Here is a 20,549-nt window from a genome sequence, read left to right as displayed (position 1 = left end):
AAATGCATTGTAGCAATCTGTTGGGGGTGTTTAGACACATAAATGTTCGTTGATGTTTAGACATGCACCCAAATCTAAAAAATTTCGTTGATGTTCGTTGATGTTTAGACACATAAATGTTCGTACATGTGGGCGTCGTAGTGTGAATGTACACATGCACTCCTGTATGTGGTTGCGTAGGAGGAACCGTTTGACGTTAGTGTTAACACTAGAAATTGTAAACGTGTAGTTAACGTAAAATTAATGTATGAACTGACTCTCGGAAGAGTACATGTGGACGATGTATTGAACTGTGCAACGTGTGTGTTAGGTAGAGGCGGAGGATGTATTTGTGCGAGTTAGGTTAGGTGGAGTCAGGGGAGGAACCGTTTGTAGAAATCCTCTAATACTTGTAAACGTGTACTGAAATGTATTTGTACGTGTAAGCATGTATGGACGTGTACATGTGTACACCCAAACGTGTAGTTAAATTTAATGCCGAAATTATTATTGTAGAAATCTCTTGGGGTGGAGACCAAATAGTAAAAGCGTCTTCAAAACAACTCATACATGTTCATAATTGCTTAGACATGCAACAAAACCAAAAAATCCAAAAACAACTGAGAAGTGAGCTGATGAAAGGTGAAGGCGCTATCCAAAAGCGGGACCTTGTGGATATAGAATTCACCCCGGTTATATGGGGACTTTGCAATTGGTCCTGTTGTGGCCAGAGACACCACACCGACCACACCTGTTGAGTTTGGTTTTCTTTGGAACCTGAGGAGATGAGATTACGAACTTCAAATCAGTGGGGTGTGGTGTTGAAACGATGAAAAGAAAAATGTATGAGTTTGGTAACCTGTATTTCTCCTGTGGAAGAGATGCGTTTGTCCTTAGGATGGCCAGAGGGGCGACGGGTCTTGGGAGGCTGTAGGGAGAGACGTTCAATAGCTGGAGGCAGAGGGTGATCCCCTAGAAGATCCTCGGGGTAAATGACGCCGGCATATGTTTCTTTCCATGTTTGGGTTTTGTAGCAGTCTCCAAAAAGTTGGGAATGTGGATAACCGATGGAATCAGCGGCCAACAGATCATGTCCGCAAGGGATTTTGAGGTGTTGGAATACTTGGCATGTGCAAACTTTGTTATCGAGAGAAACAGTGTTGGTGTGACCAAAAACACCTTTGACTTGATAGCTCCAACTAGTAATATTTGAGATTTTGCTGCCTTTGGTTAGCCTAATGTGTGTCTGCATTACATCCTCAACCTCCGGTGTTACAGCCCCCCTGTGTTTGGCTGATTTGGTTCTCCTAGCTGAAAACCAACGAGTCAACATCCTTTGGATGAACATGAACAACTCAACAACAGGTGAAGCCCTCGACTTGGACAGTGCATTATTGAGTTGTTCGGCGACGTTGCTAGTGAGGAGGTTGTATCGGTCCCCTGGGAAATATGTTCTGCTCCATTTAGCAGTCCCAATGTCTTCGAGGTATTTTGCGCACGATGCACTAGCTTGTCTAATTTTGCCGAAGTTGTCATTGAAATCTTTACGTCTGTAAGAGAAAGCTGCTGCGCACACCATTTTTGCCAGACACTTGTTTTTGAATCGTGAGACAACATTCCGCATGATGTGAACAATGCAGGCCCCGTGGGGTGCCTTTGGGAATACGATCTGCTTAGCTTTGAGGAGGGAGTTGTTACGATCTGATATGATAGTGAGAGCGTTGGAATCCGCAATAATCCTTTCGACTTTGGCTAGGAACCAGTGCCATGATTCGTCAGTCTCCCCATCAACGACGGCGAAAGCCAAAGGAAAAACCTGGAAACGTGTTGAAAATAAGGTGTTAATAAATGTACACGTTTTAGTGTGGCTTCGGATAAATATATCGTGTACAAGTACAGAAATAGGGTACACATGTACATAAGGGATATAACTTGTACACGGCCTCGAAGCCATGGTAATTTTTCCGATACAGAAAGCAGAAGGGGATACCTGGAAGTTGGCATCTTGCCTGCTGGCCGTGAGTAAGACCCCCTTGTATTTTCCGGATAGATGTGTGCCGTCGACAATGAGTACAGGGCGTACACGACGGAAACCCCGAATGGACGCTCCAAAAGAGAGGAAGGCATAAAGAAAACGAGTCTGGCCGAAATCATCTAATTCTGTCTCGATGGCAGTTACGGTACCTGGGTTAGTGGCTTTCAGCCTCTCAAAGTATGAGGCGAGCTCCAGATAGGAATCCTCAGCGTTGCCCGTGGTGGCTTCGATGGCTTTTCCCTTTGCCCTGTGGCATTTCATGTATGAGGCAGAAGAGACTCGAAGATCTTCCAAGACCATCTGTTGCAGCTGGGCTGATTTGGGACCAAGGGTTGGTTCACCATATCGGGAACGGTAAACATGAGCGATGACTTTTGAGGTGGCTCTTCTTTTGTAAAGGTCACAAGTGTCGAAGGGGCAGATGTGTACAAGGTTAGCCTTTTTAATAGTGTAGTAACCACAATTGGTGACTTCTTGTGCTAAGATCCTCCAATCAAAGTGAGTATCATGGCAGGTAAGAACAAATGAATGCCTTGTGGTGCGGGTTTGCCTAAAGTGAAAACGTTCCTTTATTGCGTAGATAGCACATGCAATTTGACAGTCTTGCTTGGACGCATATAGCTTCCCCACTGTTGGTTCGCCGTCAGGGTCGTCGAAATTGAGGTCAGGGACATCATCAGCCTGGTATGCGATATCATCAAACATAGGGGGTACGTCGAATTCGTCGTCGCTAATCTCAGATAGTGGCCGCGTCTCGCGAACTGGGGGAGTGGGGGGGGGGCCTGGGCTGTACAACCATGGTACATCGGATTAGGTGTACGCATGGACGAGTCGTGTTGTGGAGTATCCGTCGATGTACAGGATGATTGTCCACCCGTACGTTCCCTCTGATGTACACCGAGAAAATCAAGATCTTTCTTCCAGTCAGTTGGATCTTCGCCCGATAAACGGACTGTATGATCGAAGGCATTGCCGTTTCCAGTAGTACAGTGGATGACGGAAGGCGTTGGCAGGGGGCTGTTTTTGGAACTTTTATCCCAGCCATAACCTCAACTGCATCAGACCCGCCAAGGTGTTCCTCTAACAAAGGATCCCAAAAATCATGTCATATCCAGCAGGCGGGACTCCATCAGTGTCTTGAGGTTGGGAGCTTTCTGAGGCAGTCTCCTCGTCGTCATCAAGTACCCAACTGTCAGGGATGTTGTCGGGGTCCTCCTTGAACATTTGATCAAGCATCTCATCTCCGCAAGAAAGAGTTTCTTCATGAAGGGAAAATTGGTTTATTTTGGGGACTTTTGGGGAAAAGGGGAAGGTAGTAGGAGAATGTATGGAGTTACTGGCATCAACAGGATGCCGGGGTGGGAAATCGTGTAGGAGGTCATCATCTCCAAAAAGGGAGAATGAAGGGATTTTGGATGAGGCTGTAGAAGGGGGTCGAAACTGGTTGAGGTCGTGTTTTATAGGTTGATTTGGTGTGGTAAAGGGTAAGGGATTCTCATCCACTTGACTAGCTGGCTGGGTGACGGGTTTGGCTTGGAAGGTGACAAACAAATTCATTCCCAGGTGAGCATCCAGGTGGAGAAAGAAAAATCGAAGAGAATCGTCGTTTGTCATAATAACTGGCGGTGTTGTTATTCCGGTGACAAGCTCTTTCGTGTTAGGAGGCCAGTAACTCAATACAGGGAGAGACGCGGTCTCCGTAGAAGTAAAGAACTCCTTCGTAACGTTGGATTCTAACTCTGACAATGTCATCCCAGCGCTTACAGGGACAATCCTGGACAGCTTGTCCTTATCGATGGCGAAGTTCCAACCACCGTCGCCGGAAGACCAGGCGCCAGGTATTACCATGCAGTGAGTCGACATGGTGGACCCTGCAAGAGTAAACATCTTGTCCTTATCGATGGCGAAGTTCCAACAACCGTCGTCGGAAGACTAGGCACCAGGTATTACCATGCAGTGAGTCGACATGGTGGACCCTGCAAGAGTAAAAAATTACTTAATCTACCCGTTAACATGGATTAATTCGTTAATTAAAATTTATAAAACTAACCACGAGTTTAGACGTTGATGTTTGTGGCCAAATAGATACAAAAGTGCTGATTGTGGTGACTGTTCTTCCTGAATAAAGAAAAATATAAAGAAAACGAAGAAGATGAAGATGTTGGGAACTTGGTAAAATCTGGAACGCACAAATAAAAAGTAAAATTGTTAATCTAAAGGTTGAAAATTTTGACAGATATCTGTCTTGTCATATATGGCAGTAACATTATGGGCCGTCAGATGGTGAGGGAGATGTGCGGTGGTGAGCAGTCCCCGCCCTTCTACTTGTTGGGTTTTTCTGACTAGTAGTTACGGACGGTCTAAATTAGTTAGAGACAAGAGGAAAAAAGAGAGCTTGTTAGAAAAAACTGCTCCAGTAGCTGAAAGTGACTCAAATGTTATTAGAAACTTGTAAACTGCCTTAGAGCGTAATTTTCTCATCATGCAATCACTATATTAAAATTTCTGGTAGCTGTCTGTAGTCGACGTCTTGTACGGTACAACTTAATATACTATTGATAGAATGGAGTAACAACTTAAAAACCTCTAAAACTATATATTTCTATATATGTCCAAACCGCGTTTTTAAAACGGCATAACCTGTTTAATTCATATATAACTGTCCATGTGTTTACCTAGGTGAAGTTTTTTGAACTCTCAAAAGGAACCCAACTTTTTAACAAGGTTTCTCACAAATTTGTATCAAACTCAAATTACATTGTATAATTTTACTAAATTTATAATGTGATATTATGTATTAATATGGTTATATATTAATCATTTATTTTCTTATTAATTTTTCTAATATTGATTTTGATGAATAATAATAATTATGTGAAATCTACACTTTTATTTTTGTTGACGTGATTTGATGAATCATGTTATAAATGGATATCCTTTTTGTGTTCTTACGTACTTTTTATTCTTGATGTTTATGTTTTTAGATTATATTAAGTATTGTTCACTAACATATATTGTCTGCCACTCTGCCTATAACGGTTGGCTTATATATTTACAAATCTAAATCAGCTGAGAGTAAACAGCTCAGCCCCACAGAGTATAATACAATGTTGCTAATGGAGAGCCTCACGCCCTTCTCGGAAATCGCAAGACTCTTGATTGATCTTGGCATGAACAACTCCTCTGTTGGCAAGGTCGCTTTATCCGCAGCTGCAATCTCTAATATGGTTGGACTATTGCTCTTCTTGGTAATGGTTCCTCTGAGTTTTCCATCATGGGTTCTAGGCGTGGCTCTACTTGTACAGATGCTCTTCTTCATCCTCATTGTCTTTGCTGTTGTGAGGCCAATACTATTTATAATAATCAAACGGAAACGAGAAGGGATGCCTATCAATGACAAATACATCTATTGGTTTCTCGTCTTGGTTTGTTTAACGTGTATATATTGGAACGCTATGGGTCAGTTTCCAGCACTTGGTGCTTTTTTTCTCGGTATTGCCATTCCTAATGGACCTCCTATTGGTTCTGCCTTGGTCGACCGATTAGAGAGCTTCAATTTTGGTATTATATTGCCTCTCTTCATGACAGCTTGTATGATCAGGACTGATCTCAGTGTTTGGAAAGACATCTTAACATTCAATATCAGCAATGACGAGAAACTCGCAGTTGTGTCCCTCGTCTTGCTCATCTTCTTCTTGAAGGTTTCTGTCTCAATGGTCCTACCTCTCCTCTTTAAAATGCCGTTGAAAGAGTCCATCGTTCTTTCCCTTATCATGTCCCATAAAGGGATAGTAGAAATAAGTTTCTATGTTTTCTCTTTTGGCCTCTACGTTAGTTCTCTCATCTTTCGACTTCTTCATCATTATATTTATTTTCTTGCAAGAAAAAAATAATTTTTTAACTTTTTGTTACAGTTTTTGGACAGAGATACCTTCTCGATCCTAGTTTTATCCATTCTCCTAAACTCGTTGTTCCTAACAGTGGCAATCAGATTTCTCTATGACCCATCAAAGCAGTTCATGTGCTACCAAAAGAGAAGTTTAGTAAGTACGAAGATAAATGGAGCTGCTAAAGACTCTTGTGTGCATCCATAGACCAGACCACATTTCATCCATGATCAACCTTCTAGAAGCTTCTTATCAATCCGAGGAGAGCCTTCTTACTTGCTACGTCCTTCACCTCGTCGAGTTACAAGGTCAAGATGTTCCCACTTTGATCTCACACAAAGTCCAGAAACTCGGAGTCGGGACGGGAACAGAAGAATATTCGGAAAACGTCATCCTTTCTTTCGAACATTTCAACCGTTACGTGTCCAGTTCCATTTCCATAGACGCGTTCACATGCAAGGCAAAATCGACCCACATGCAAGATGATATTTGTTGGCTAGCTCTCTATAAAGCTGTCACGCTTATCATTCTTCCTTTCCACCGGACTTGGTCTCTCGACCGAACATCCATCGTGTCCGACAGTGAAATGATCCGGTTTGCCAATTTCAACGTCTTGAAACAAGCTCCTTGCTCCGTCGGTATCCTTATCGAACGTCACATTGTTAACAAGACGCAAGAATCTCAACAAAACCTTAAGGTTTGTGTGATATTTGTGGGAGGAAAAGACTATATGGAAGCATTGGCCTTTGCAAGGCGAATGGCACGTCAAGAGAACGTAACGTTAACGGTTCTATGCCTTGTAGCAGCCGGAAAGAGCAAAGGATGGTATCAAATGCTGGACACAGGGGAACTAAGAGAGTTGATACTAAGCAACGATCCAGGAAACCCGGAAGAAGAAATTTCCACAATTTACTTGGAAGAGAAGATTGTAGATGGAGCGGCAACATCAATGCTTCTACGCTCTATGGCATCTGATTACGACCTTTTCATAGTAGGCAGAACCTGCGGTGAGAACCACGCTGCCACTAGAGGGACAGAGAGTTGGTGTGAATTTGATGAGCTTGGAGTCATTGGTGATTTCTAGGCCTCACCCGATTTCCCGAGCAAAACATCAGTCTTAGTAGTTCAACAACAACGAACCATAGCCAATAATCACTGATATACGTGGTGTGAGATATGTTAATATAAATCCATTACAAGTGTTTTTTGTAGTTATTTCGATCTTAAGGGGTGTTTCAAAATGTTTTACATTCAGAATTTCAGAGGAGTGTATTCGTATTTGATAAGATTTATAATGAGTTCATAGATAACTTTACAAAAAAACTCTGTCAAACACTTTAATATCTTTTACCAAAAAAAACACTTTAAAATGTCTATCAAAACGTATTCAAATCGTAAAAGCACCGTAGTCTACTGGTTAAAGTTTAAAATTTTATACACCAAGATATGGGGTTCTGAGAGCAACTCCAATGGTGTTACCCACCATTGGAGTCCTTAGGAATATAATATATATTTTTTTGCTTTTTGAATAGTTAAGGATCTGACTATAAAATGTATATCCAATGGTGTTACTCAATATGGAATCCTTAAGAATTTAAAATTATTAAATTTGTAAAACATTTAAATTTAAAATTTTTATTTATTCAATGATTAAAAGCAAACATACAATAATTATACATCTTCATCATTACCAAACTTGTTCCAAATATTTTCGATTAAATTATTTTTCAATGCTTCGTGTGTACGCCTATCTCGAACCTGATTCCGTAGACCAAGCATATTACCGAAATGTGAAAGCATGTTGTTAATATACTCTACATGTGAACTTCTGCTCGACTCTCCTTCTTCAAATTCCGATGTATCGTACAGAGTGTATCCACCTCGTTCATTTTCGACTATCATATTGTGTAGTATGATACATGCTCTCATAATCTTCCCTATTTTTTCCTTGTCCAATGATAGAGCTGGGTTTTTCACTATCGCAAATCGAGCTTGCAATACACCAAAAGCACGCTCCACATATTTTCGGGTTGCTTCTTGAACCTTAGCAAATAACGCTGCTTTAGAACCTTGAGGGAGTGTGATAGATTGGATAAATGTTGACCATTTTGGATATATACCGTCCGTGAGGTAGTAAGCCAAATCATACTGGTGTCCGTTGACCATGTACGTTACCCTTGGAGCTCGACCAAATGTCATCAAAAACTTGTGACCGATCAAGGACGTTAATATCGTTTAAGGTACCTGGAGGACCAAAAAAAGCGTACCATATCCAAAGATCTTGTGAAACTACAGCGCCTCCAAGACAATTGTCGGCTTACCTGATCCACGTGTGTACTGTCCCTTCCAAGCGGTTGGGCAATTCTTCCACTCCCAATTCATACAATCGATGCTTCTTATCATCCCCGGAAAGCCGCGTACCTCTCCAATATCGAGTTGTCGTTGAAGATCCTCTGGAGTGGGTCTTCGTAGATACTCATCTCCAAATAATTGTATTACGCCTTCTGTGAAATTGGTTAAACATGAAACTGATGTGCTTTCACCAAGTCGTAGATATTCGTCAACGGCATCAGCCGCAGAGCCGTAAGCAAGCATACGAATAGCTGCCGTACACTTTTATAGTGTTGATAGACCTAACCTTCCGACTGCATCGCTTCTTTGTTGAAAGAATGGAACATTTGCTGAGAGGGTGTCGACAATATGCATGAATACTTCATTGTTCATGCGGAAACGGCGTCTGAATAAATGAGGCGGAAATACCAGCTTCTGTCTTCAACAAGCACATGGTCTTGTACTTCACCTGAAACAGAAGAAAATCACGTGTGTAAGCAAGGTAAATAGACATGTTTTAGTTGTGAAATGACAACTACACTTATGTCTAATGCAAACAGTTGAAACTAGTATAATGCAAACATCTGAAACTAAGGTTAGAGCTAACAAACCCTACAACAATTCAGACATAAGTTTGTTTTTGAGAGCTGATTCCATCTCAGAGAGAGGCTCGGGCTTTGTAAGCAAACTCTCTAGCAAACTTTGCTGAGAGATTTTTTTTTTTAGCTCCAACAAATTTTCTAGCTTTGCCAACTCTTCCTCTTTTCCAGTTTTCTTTCTCTTGCTACCAACCTTCGCAGCCTTAACCCCTATTGGTCGCTCTTCTGGCTCTGGCTCTGGCACTGCCCCTTCACCGTCGCCTTGGGAATCCGCTGGTTTGCGCTTGTCCTTCTCCAGATAGGTAGAGCACCATTTCACATCATGCCGAAGCTCCCTCCACGCATGTTCGAAGTTGAACTTCGATCCCTGGTCATTGGCAAAGATATCCAAGGCAGACTTCATCACATCGTTCTCATTTTGCCCGCTTCTCTGCTCCCTCAGTGCCATGTCGTAACAGCCAGCAAACTTGCAAACTCCCTCGTTGATCCTAGCCCATCTTTTCTTGCATTGCCCAAGTTCTCGTGGGCTTGTCCCAACCAGTTGAGGACTGGAGTTGGAAAATAGAAAAGAAGAAAATAGTAAGACCAGACGAAAATCCTAATTCGATTTTAATCCCCAATTCGATTTTAAACCCAAAATCTATTTGATCCCCACAATCGAATCCATAAACAAAGAAGCGAAAAGAAAAGAAGAAAATAGTAAGACCAGACGAAAACCCTAATTTGATTTTAATCCCCAATTCGATTTTAAACTCAAACTCTATTTGATCCCCACAATCGAATCTATAAACACTGATGAATCAACATGCATCAACTCCAAATGCAAAAATAAAGAACTAAAATGGTTCGATTTACCTTGAACAAAGCGGATCGCAGAATCGCCTTTTGTTTCGCCGGAAGAGGTGAAAAGGTTTTTTTTTGCTCGAGTCGCGAAAATGACCGAGTATTTTTCCCCTCACAAAACACATCTCAGACGTTGCCACCGCATCAAGAATCAACCGCAAATAAATCTTTCATTAAAGATTCAACCTTAGCGTAACGTCAAGTTTAATTATTATTTTATTCTTAATGCATAAGGATTAGCGCTAAGAAATAGCTAATATCCTGCGATGCACTGCGTTGCAGCTGGTCTGAGTCCCTGCAATTTCCTGCGAATGTTTAAAAACTTGTACACCAAAATAAGCTCGATAAAAACAATTAAGTTATGTAAAATCTAGTTCATGTGCGACTCCTATATAGGCCCAGTTTTGAGGATATGTCCACAATGCAAAACGACAGGGCCCAACTTTAATTTCAAGGTTGTTCAAAAAATAAAAATAAAAATCGCTAATTTTTTTTTTTTTTGCTAAAAAAAAAAATCACTAATTTTCCTTAGAAATTAGGACCCTAATTTTTTTTTTTTAAAACGTTTTAAAAACTATTTGGACCAATACTGGATCCTAGGTTCCTACCAGACTGACCTGCTTCTATGTATTTACGATTTTTTTTTTATATATATAGCGATATCCTATCACTTTTCGTTTAAGTCGGCATGTTATCTTTGACCGTGTTTTAGTCAACTGAACCTAATTCATTTTACTTCATAAACTTTATCCAATGATGTTAAATTGTATTCAAATCAAAGTCTTTGGTTTACATCTGAGAGCTTCACATGAAAGAATTTAAGGGAAAATTGAAAACTATGTACTATTTTTCTACGTGTTTTGTGGAGTACCAAACCAGTACCCAAAGCACGTCCAAAAAATAGTACATAGTTGAACCGTTATAAATAATGCATTGCAAGTCAACAGCCAGACACATGAATCGCTGAAAGAAACTAGAAAGACAGTACAACTGAATGACAGTCGTCAATCTCTTATGGTTTAACTTGATATACTATTTATAGAGTGGAGAAATAGCTCATAAAAACGTCGAAAACTATATATATCTATAAATGTCCAAACTGTGTTTCCAAAACAGCAGGACCTATTAACAGAATATACATCGGTATGTCCTCCTTGTGTACATATGGTTTGTCTTTTCAATTTCTAAAGGAATCCAACATTTCTTCATCGTATTCCCCAATTTTTTTCCTTGTAACATATCTCTCATAAGATTTTAAATTCATGGAAGTAATGGGAAATACGACGGGTCCAATTCTCGGGCAGCCGGAGGTGGATTTTAGGGGAGATAGAATTCCGCCGCCAGGCGGACAGGAAGGCGTGGGGGAGCATGCTTTGGGGGATGATGTAAATTGGATATATGATATGGCTTGGTATGGTGAAGCTGTAAGAAAAAGTGATGGATATATATGCGAGGAGCATCCTGCCAAGTTGTCTTCTGATGGTGTTTGGGAGAAAATCATTTATAAAGGTGAGGGTCTTCGCGTTTGGCAATATCGTCTTCCGAATCTAGAGATTGTCATATTGTTTGTGTTCTTCCTTTGGCAATTCTTCAACATCTTGTTCAGGAAAATGGGACTTAAGATTCCCAAGTTCACCTCTATGATGCTTGTGAGTTCTACTTCTCCTCATTATTTTGTAAAAATTAATAATTATCTGCTCTTGAAAACAGTCCTGACAATACAATTTATTTTGTTTGTGTTGAAGGCGGGGTTAGTCTTGAACGTTCTACTTACTGTTTCGGGCGATAAGTCGATTATTCAAGAGTTATTGTTCCCTAAAAATAAAATAGATATTCCGGGATGCCTTGGATTATTTGGTTTCATGATATTTTGGTTCCTCAAGGGTGTTAAAATGAACTTCAAGAGAATCCTCAAGGCTGAATCAAAGGCAAGAGTAACTGGAGTGGCAGCGGTTACTTTCCCTATAATAGTTGGTCTCGTGATTTACATGTTAAAACCAGTTGAGAAACGAACGCTCCTAGCCACACCGTATGGTCCATTGTTGCTAATGGAGAGCCTCACGTCTTTTTCGGGAATCGCAAGGCTCTTGAGAGACCTCGACATGAACCACTCAGCTCTTGGTCGGGTGGCTTTATCCGCAGCATTAGTCTCAGATATGATCGGACTCTTCTACGTGGTGATGCTGGTCCCTATTTCTAGCCCAACGTTTGCTAGCTTTGGTTTACTTATAGAAATTGGTTTCTATCTCGCCATTTGTTTTGCTGTTGTGAGGCCCATCATGTTTAAGATAATAAAAAGAAAACGTGAAGGGAGACCCATCGACGACAAGTACATCTACGGGATTATCATCATGGTTTGTTTAGCGTGTATGTATTGGTACGATCTTGACCAGTTTCCTGCACTTGGAGCCTTCTTGCTTGGTCTCGCCATCCCCAATGGACCTCCTATTGGTTCTGAACTGGTTGAACGTCTAGAGAGCTTCAACTTTGGTCTTATATTGCCTCTCTTCCTTACATCCAGTATGCTCAGGACTGATATCAGCGCTTGGAAAGATTGTTTAACCGACCACACTAAATTCGCGGTTGCATCTCTCATCGTACTCATCTCCTTGTTGAAGTTCTCTGTCTCAATGATCATACCTTACCTCTATAAAATGCCACTGAGAGACTCTGTCGTTTTTTCCCTTATCATGTCCCATAAGGGTATCATCGAACTAAGTTTCTACCTATTCTCTTACTCCTCCAAGGTTGGTCTCTCATCTTTTTAATTTCCATTTCTTGATCAACCTTTTTTTGTATATGTTCTTCAAAACAAAATATTCATTTTCTTATAATTGGTTTGATACAGATTTTGACTAGAGATACCTTCTCGATCCTAGTCTTGTCCATCGTCCTCAACTCGTTGATCATACCAATAGCGATCGGATTTATCTACGACCCCTCGAAGCAATTCTTGTGCTACCAAAAGAGAAACTTAGCAATTATGAAAAACTCTGGAGAGCTCAAGACTCTAGTATGCATCCATAGACCAGACCACATATCTTCCATGATCAACCTTCTAGAAGCTTCTTATCAATCCGAGGAGAGCCCTCTTACTTGCTACGTACTTCACCTCGTCGAGTTACAAGGTCAAGACGTTCCCACTTTGATCTCACACAAAGTCCAGAAACTTGGGGTCGGGTCGGGGAAAAAATATTCGGAAAACGTCATCCTCTCTTTCGAACATTTCCACCGTTACGTGTGCAGTTCCATTTCCATTGACACATTCACATGCATCGCAAACGCGAACCACATGCAAGATGATATTTGTTGGCTAGCTCTCGATAAAGCTGTCACGCTTATCATTCTCCCTTTCCACCGTACCTGGTCTCTCGACCGAACATCCATCGTCTCCGATAGTGAAATGATCCGGTTTCTAAACTTTAACGTCTTGAAACAAGCTCCTTGTTCTGTCGGCATCCTTATCGAACGACATCTCGTTAAGAAAAAACAAGAGTTCCAAGAAAACCTCAAGGTAAATACATTTTATCAAATTTTGTATTCAAACTAAATACAATAAAAGAAAAAATATTAATCTCATCCATTGTGATTTTTCTATGGGCAGGTTTGTGTTATATTCGTGGGAGGAAAAGACGACAGGGAAGCATTGGCCTTCGCGAAGAGAATGGCTCGTCAAGAGAACGTGACACTTACCGTTCTACGCCTTGTAGCATCTGGAAAGAGCAAAGAAACGACAGGATGGGACCAAATGCTCGACACCGTGGAACTAAGAGAGTGTATGCGAAGCAATGAACCAAATGATCAACCAGGAACGCCAAAAGAGGAAGTTCTCACAATTTACTTGGAACAAGAGATAATAGATGGAGCAGATACGTCAATGCTTCTACGTTCCATGGCATTTGATTACGACCTTTTCATTGTTGGAAGGACATGCGGTGAGAACCACGAGGCGACCAGAGGGATAGAGAATTGGTGTGAGTTTGAGGAGCTTGGAGTCATTGGTGATTTCCTGGCCTCCCCGGATTTCCCGAGCAAAACATCCGTGTTAGTAGTTCAACAACAACGAACGGTCAGCCAATAATTAGAAAAAGCGCACTACTTTGTTCCATATCTCTCTTTTGTAACATTTACAATAAAGTTTGAAAATACCAAAAATCATATACGAGTACTTATCATTTGGTTTATTCATTGTTACATGCCGATTATGACATTTTGCATTTTTTTCTTTTTAATTCGGTGAGACACATGCACACCCTCCTTGTTTTAGATTGAATGTCTTAGGTAAACAAAATTTTAGATACGTAAGAATTTATGACTTAAACCAAAACAAGAATTGATCTATAAGCATATGAGGTCGCCAAGATGATCAAACCAGACAAATGTTTGATTGGAATTGAATGAAGGATTAGAAAGGGTTTCACTGCGTAAAAGTACAATGGATCTAAGTTAGAAAACTAGTGAAGTAAATCACTAGAAACGATCCAAAATAACTCTCGCCTCAAAGAGGAGAATTAAACTAATAAAAGTTTAAAGGTTCGACTACTAATTGACCTGAACGACAACGACCATAGTTTGGTCCCTGCAGTTTATTCCCTTTCGACTTTGACCCCAAGACTTTTATTTGTTACACATTTCTCTCCACTTTTGCCCCAACCTTTCTAATTTCACTCCATGGCTACCTGTATATGCAAATTGGGCAAATGCACTCCTAATAGAATCTAAATGCAAGCTTTGACCACCAAAAGAGACCATAATTTATGCCTAAAATCTGATAAAAACGCCATTTATCATAGTTTAGGAAGGAGGTCAGAGTGTTTCAACATAAGTTAGGTTCATAGAGTCGTAAACTGCTTTATCTGTGTTAAGAAACCTTTATTCTTTACTAACCAAACAGAGAACATGATATTCACTCAAGATGTGATATCAGTGTTACTGTTACGAATAGCCAATCTTCAAGAAATCACAAGGCAGTAATGCAGTGAACAAAAAACTTGAGTCTATAAACAAAAATGTAAAAAGTACGTCCATTTTAACTAAACATTTCTTCGCTGAATGAGATCTATAACAAGATGTCATCCCATATAGAATTAACTTTAGATCCCTGGTAGTTATAAAACATACAGAAAGCAAGACAACCAATGGATGCATAACGGAGGTTGAATTAGATTGGAACATCGCATTACACTCTGACAAAATCAAGTGAATGGTTTGAGGAATTCAAAGCCTTGGTTTAGAAGTGATCCAGTGATCCACAGCTTCAGGTTAGGCAAGTTCAAGCTCTGTTCGAAACATGTCCCCTGTAACCAGCAAACAAGCAAACTTGGTAATTAGTAAACGTATGTCTGGGACTTGCAGAAACCAGAAAAAAAAAGAAGGTAGAAAGAGACAGGCTGGTTTACATCTAAAGCATATGTTAAAAGGTATCTGTCAGGAGAAGGAGAACTTAGGTTGGAGTTTTGCACTTGGAAGCTTCTAAGAGACTCCAAAGACTTGTAGAGTGATGGAGCAACACCTACTCCTTTATTACACACCAACCTCACATAGAATCCTTTCTCTTCCACTTGAATAACATCCATCTAGCACATAAAATATAAATTTAACATAAAACTGGCGAAAAATCAGCAGAAAAATCTCTTGGTAAATAATTTTCCTACTTTTGTTCTTGAAATATATTGCTATGCCACTTTGTAAATAAGCTTTTGATATTTTTAGAAACTTGGGTTTTATACCTCAATGATATTCTTGGAAGGAGACTTAATACTCTGAAAAGTTTGAGTCTTGCGAGCGTCTGGTGCAGGTTCTTGGTACCCTCCAGTAGAGTTTAAAGAAGCTTCAAGGCCTGCGATATCGGCTTTGAGTTTCTTGGCTTGTGATTGCAATTCTTGAACATACAACACGGCATCTCCCACAATGGATGCTTTATCCATCTAATGCCAAAAAAATAAAAAATAAATACTAATCAGTTTCATAAGTCTAGGCCGGCTCTGATATTTTTAGGAGTTTGAGGCGATTTAGTAAATATTTCAATTAAACAAAAAAAAAAATTGGAATCATATATCTATGTAATTTTCTTCAAAAAATTTTGGACCTCTAAGGCAATGTTTCACTTGATTATGCATAGGACCGGCCATGTTCATAACTCATATTTGTGTTCTGAAAACAGATTCAGTCGATTCCATTTTACCTTAGTAATGTTGGGAACAAGAGATCTCAATGCGTAGAGCTTATCCTTCATACGACTTCTCCTCCTTCTCTCGGAGATCAAAGTCCTCGACCGATCCGTCTTCGTTTTACGGCTTCCATCATTATTCGTTGTCGTGGCCGAAGAATCGTCTCCGTCGTTGTAGTCGTCATCGTCACCGCCAGGTTTGACACTCTCGCCCTCGAAGCTATGGAACGACTCGGTGACATTGGAACCAAGGTCAGGCAGTTCGTTGAACAGGTCAACGACAGGTGTTGGGACAAACTGGTTTTGGTCGATGAAACATGAGTTGTTTTGTAAAGGACGACCACCAAGATCGAAATCGAGAGGTGGGTTTTCGATGGCTTGATCATCTCCTCTGATGAAATTAATGAACTGATCGAAGTTTGGATCGACCAAGAAGTTGTATACTTCTAGGTCGTTTAGGTTTGAAAGAGCGTTGACTCTTCCGTCCATCGTCTTTTCGTCTGTTTCTTAGATTTTTTGTCAAACCGAAAAGGAAGGGAAGACTTCGAAGTTTCTGACAACGAACTCGTTTATATATACACTAGCTAGTACAGCCTACAGTGACTTTTTTGTTTCCTTGTGCTTTTTAAATCACTGTACGACAATTTTCTGTATTAACAAGGAAATATACTTTAGCTAGGTTGGTACTTGATAATTGTTTTCTTTTAACAAACTTGTTAGTTTTATTTTAATTAAGTTTGGTTCGTTAGCGAGTTGATAATGTCATGCATGACGATCAAATTATATATAATCTTGCTAAATTGTCTCAAATGATTGGTTTGTCGTGTTGCATGACAGTTATATTTCTGACTATGAAATGGAAGTCGAATTCTGAAACAAAACAAAACAAGAAGAAAAGAACGTTGTTCAATCAGTAGGTAGATATTTTTTTCTCGTAATAAAGAGTGAGTAAGTAGTTCTAAAACTAAAACGAAAGTGGAAACCAAAACAAATATAAAATTAAATGAAATTCTCTTCTTTTTTATTATGGACGTGTCTAAATATTATAAGTCTGTAAGCAAAGCTAGGCTGTATGCACTTGTTATGACAAATGTTTGAGATATTCGATAACAAGTTTAAGTTATATATTCATTGACTTTTAAATAGCCTTTCAATGTCAAAATAAAAAAATTAGAACTTATAATGGTGGACAATAGACAAGAGAAAATAATATATATTGAGCTTCTTTTCTTTTTGTCAACATATATTGAGCTTCTAATTGGAGCACAATCCAATTAAAACAGAAAAAAACAAATATTTAAATATATATAGGCGGTTTAGTTGGTAATCGGGGATCTAACCACATGAAAACAAGTATTATACGTGACAAGTAGTAGTGTTTTAATATTTTCATATGGCTGTGGCCTGTGTGAAAGGAATCAGAAAGGAAGTTTATCCATTCGTTGTCATCAGTTACTTAATAACTTATTGTATTGGTTTACCACATAATTATTATACGACACAGAAATAAAGTATTCGCAAGGATTTTTATATTAAAAGATCACCGTATTAAAGGAGGTGGTGCCAGTGTTAGAGCACCATTATCCTAGAAACTCTAAATGGGTTTCTTATTTTTTTTTTTAATATGTTTTAATTGTAAAAGTGAATTAAGAGACCGGATGAAAAGATCCGAAAATTTACTTGCTCCATTGCAAGTCTCTTATTTAAGGGTTTTTAAAAAAAAAATTAATTAAATACCAAATTTTTGAATTTTCTTATTAAACTTAAACTTTTTCTTAAGTAATACTAGTTTCATTTATACAAGTTTATAAGACATGTGAATACTAGTACTTACAAAAGCATACAAGTTTCTAAAGGAACATAAAAGAACGTACCAAGTGGAGAAGACAAGCTCGAAGTCTCTTCACACAAGCAGCCCGCTACCACACTGCTCAGGTACCTTCCCCCCCAAAAATAAGGCAACTGAACTCCAATTGCTCAATTAGTGTCTCTTATGCTTTCAATGATCCTGATTGTGCGCTTGGTGGGGGTATATAGGAGGAGACGTCTTGCTCAGCGGGTTAGGTATGTTGTAGCTGCAGAACTTGAACCAGAATAGAGATCAAAGGAAGCTTTAATAGACTAATGAGTTGTATTAACAAGTGAAAGAAAGCAAATGTTTGTTCATTGTGAGAGTAGATAACATACCAATATTGGAAAGCAAATGTTTGTTCAGGAGCAATTCCCCTATAAAAGAGAGAGCGGGACACATCATACAGCCATTATTGGAAAGGAAGCAAAGGGAAAAGAGTATAAATTGCAATGCACAGAACACACAAGACCTTAAACCAATGCATAATTAACGGGGCTAATCAAACAAGTACAATTAGCGTGCAATTAAGACCGATACAGAATAGCTCTTACCTTCCATTCCCCAGAATCAACCGGAGATAGCATGCAATTACCCGTGTATGTCTCCTCGGCGACCGTCTGATCTTCAGATACAGCCGTCGGCTTCTCGGCACTTGGGCCGTCGTCTTCTAATTGAAACGTCAAGTGAAATTCTCCAAATCGATACAATCTGTACCAAAACCTCTTCAAAAGGCACACAAAGGATCTTTGATTTCTTCATCGTCGTTCAAATCAACCACCTCTAGGGCTCCATTGTTGTTCTCTAAAGCTTCCAGCCTAGCTACAGCAGCCTAGAATCAACCAAACACAAATGAAGTCTCATTGCCAAGGAAAAAAAAAATCAAAAAGTGATTTCGAAATCAGACAACACACCTGGGTTCGATTGTCGGTGCTTGTAAGAGCTGCCACCATCTTCGTAGCAACCTTACGGGTACGGCTCGAGACTCTACGGTTCGCCATGTCTCCATACCGCTTAGGACGATTCAGTGTACCGGCGACGGTAGACCGATGCGCTCACGTCTCCGCTTTCGTCCCCGTCTTGCTGAGCCCAATCCAAACTCTGGGCGACAGAGGAGACTTGGATTCGAAACCAAATTCACAAGTCGGGAGAGAGATAGAGATGAGAGTGAGATGAAGTTCTGGAGAAGGTGAAGAGGGAGGAAGAGGAATCACAAGAGACGTCTCTTCCTGTCCCTGATTAAGAGACGTCTTTTAGGTTTATCGATATTTTTCATTTTTTTTTAATCCTAATAAATGTAAGAGACCCTCTTAAAAGATCAGGATAATGGTGCTCTTAGTGTCTACTGACTTCAGATAAAACAAATTATACATACCATATAGTTTTCATTTTTTGGTTAAAAAATTACAGATAAATTCTAATAAATGGCTTGGGTATTTATAAAGATAGATTCACCTTGTCATTTTTGGGTTTTGGTTACTCTATGAGGCTTTTGGGTTTTGGTATACGACCAGGGTATTGGTCTGTTTATTAAGCAGCTTATTGTCCTGTATTAGGCTCACAGCAATCGTTGTCGTTCTCACTCTTTGATGCTAATATATACTCCCTCTGTTTTTTAAAGATGAATGTTCTAGGATTTTCACACTTATTAAAAAACCATATTACTCTCTCTGTTTTTAAAAGATGTATATTCTAGACTTTTCACATATATTAAGAAAATTCATTAAATATGCATTGTTTTTTGTGAATAACAATTTTTCATAATTTTTAGCCAATAGAAATTCAATAAACACCATTAATTTTTTTAAAACTTACAATTTTTCATAAAATCATACATTGAAAAGGTAAAAGATGTATCTTTTTGAAACAAATTTTTTTTCCAAAACATACATCTTTTAGAAACGGAGAGAGTAAAACTTAGTTATTAATGCATAGTTTTTTGTAACTTTATATTTCTATATTTCTAAACCAATAAGACTTCAAGAAATTCAATTAATATTCTTGAAGTTCACAATTTTTCATTATTAATTGATAAAAAATGCATTGAAAAAAATAAAAATATACATGTTTCTGATACAATTTTTTTTCTAGAACATGTATTTTTTTTAACATCCAGTTGACCAAAAAGAATAGATTGTAATAGTATTTGGCAGATATCCACACAAGTTTTTCAAAAATTAAATAAATTATCTTTTAAATTATTTATTTTTATTTATTTCTGTAAATTTCTTTCAACCAATGAGAATATAACAAATTGTAGGTGATTCTCTCAATTTTTTTTTTTGAAAACTGGCCTGGTTCTCTTAAATTCTTTGAAAAATCTCTCATATCTATATTTAGTATGATAGATCTCTCTATTTCAACTTTATTTCATCTCTTTTTCATTTAAATTAAGCGACTTTTGTAGATATTTCTATCATATTTGCTCTAAGTTGTTTTCTCAAAATAAAAAATATATATATTTAAAAATTGAATCAGTTTCGAAATCTATGTAATTGTAATAGTATTTTCATATTTCAACTCATTTTCAGACAAGTTCCCCAACTAAATTTTAATTTATTTCATGAAGAAGCATGCTCAATGCATTTTTATTCATAATAATGAGACAGAGGAGACTAAAATAAGGTCAATATATAATTATGAACTTATTAAGGTATATGATATTCATCACATATATACTATAAGAATAACAATAATGTTGGTCAACCAATGTTCCAGTGATTCATTTAGGTGTCAAAGTTCTTTATTAACAAAAATAAAAGAGAAAATTGTTTTTTATGCCATAAACTAGGATCGTATTTATGAGCTTGTCATTTTCATTCAACCTTATAAACCGTTTCGATTTTAACCCTATTCC

The 20,549-nt window shown here is 38.8% G+C and overlaps 3 protein-coding genes and 1 pseudogene across 3 annotated transcripts; 2 read left to right on the top strand and 2 right to left on the bottom strand.

The window, feature by feature from the left end:
* Positions 1-672: 672 nt before the first annotated feature.
* On the bottom strand, positions 673-2,719 carry LOC106338989. Its single transcript, XM_013777836.1, has 3 exons — positions 1,970-2,719; positions 839-1,795; positions 673-756 (listed from the first exon to the last, which is right to left on the bottom strand). The coding sequence occupies exons 1-3, from the start codon at positions 2,717-2,719 to the stop codon at positions 673-675; spliced, it is 1,791 nt and encodes a 596-aa protein (XP_013633290.1).
* Positions 2,720-5,025: 2,306 nt separating this feature from the next.
* On the top strand, positions 5,026-7,060 carry LOC106338988 (annotated as a pseudogene).
* Positions 7,061-10,945: 3,885 nt separating this feature from the next.
* LOC106338987 (cation/H(+) antiporter 8-like) lies at positions 10,946-13,762 on the top strand. Its single transcript, XM_013777835.1, has 4 exons — positions 10,946-11,323; positions 11,420-12,421; positions 12,523-13,188; positions 13,279-13,762. The coding sequence occupies exons 1-4, from the start codon at positions 10,946-10,948 to the stop codon at positions 13,753-13,755; spliced, it is 2,523 nt and encodes an 840-aa protein (XP_013633289.1). The 3' UTR covers positions 13,756-13,762.
* Positions 13,763-14,653: 891 nt separating this feature from the next.
* On the bottom strand, positions 14,654-16,373 carry LOC106340580 (transcription factor FER-LIKE IRON DEFICIENCY-INDUCED TRANSCRIPTION FACTOR-like). Its single transcript, XM_013779431.1, has 4 exons — positions 15,859-16,373; positions 15,404-15,601; positions 15,074-15,250; positions 14,654-14,971 (listed from the first exon to the last, which is right to left on the bottom strand). The coding sequence occupies exons 1-4, from the start codon at positions 16,330-16,332 to the stop codon at positions 14,870-14,872; spliced, it is 951 nt and encodes a 316-aa protein (XP_013634885.1). The 5' UTR covers positions 16,333-16,373; the 3' UTR covers positions 14,654-14,869.
* Between the last annotated feature and the right edge of the window lie 4,176 nt (positions 16,374-20,549).

This window comes from Brassica oleracea, chromosome C4 (genome assembly GCF_000695525.1).
Source record: "Brassica oleracea var. oleracea cultivar TO1000 chromosome C4, BOL, whole genome shotgun sequence".
NCBI classification, from domain to species: domain Eukaryota; kingdom Viridiplantae; phylum Streptophyta; class Magnoliopsida; order Brassicales; family Brassicaceae; genus Brassica; species Brassica oleracea.
This window is presented reverse-complemented; position numbering and strand designations above follow the sequence as displayed.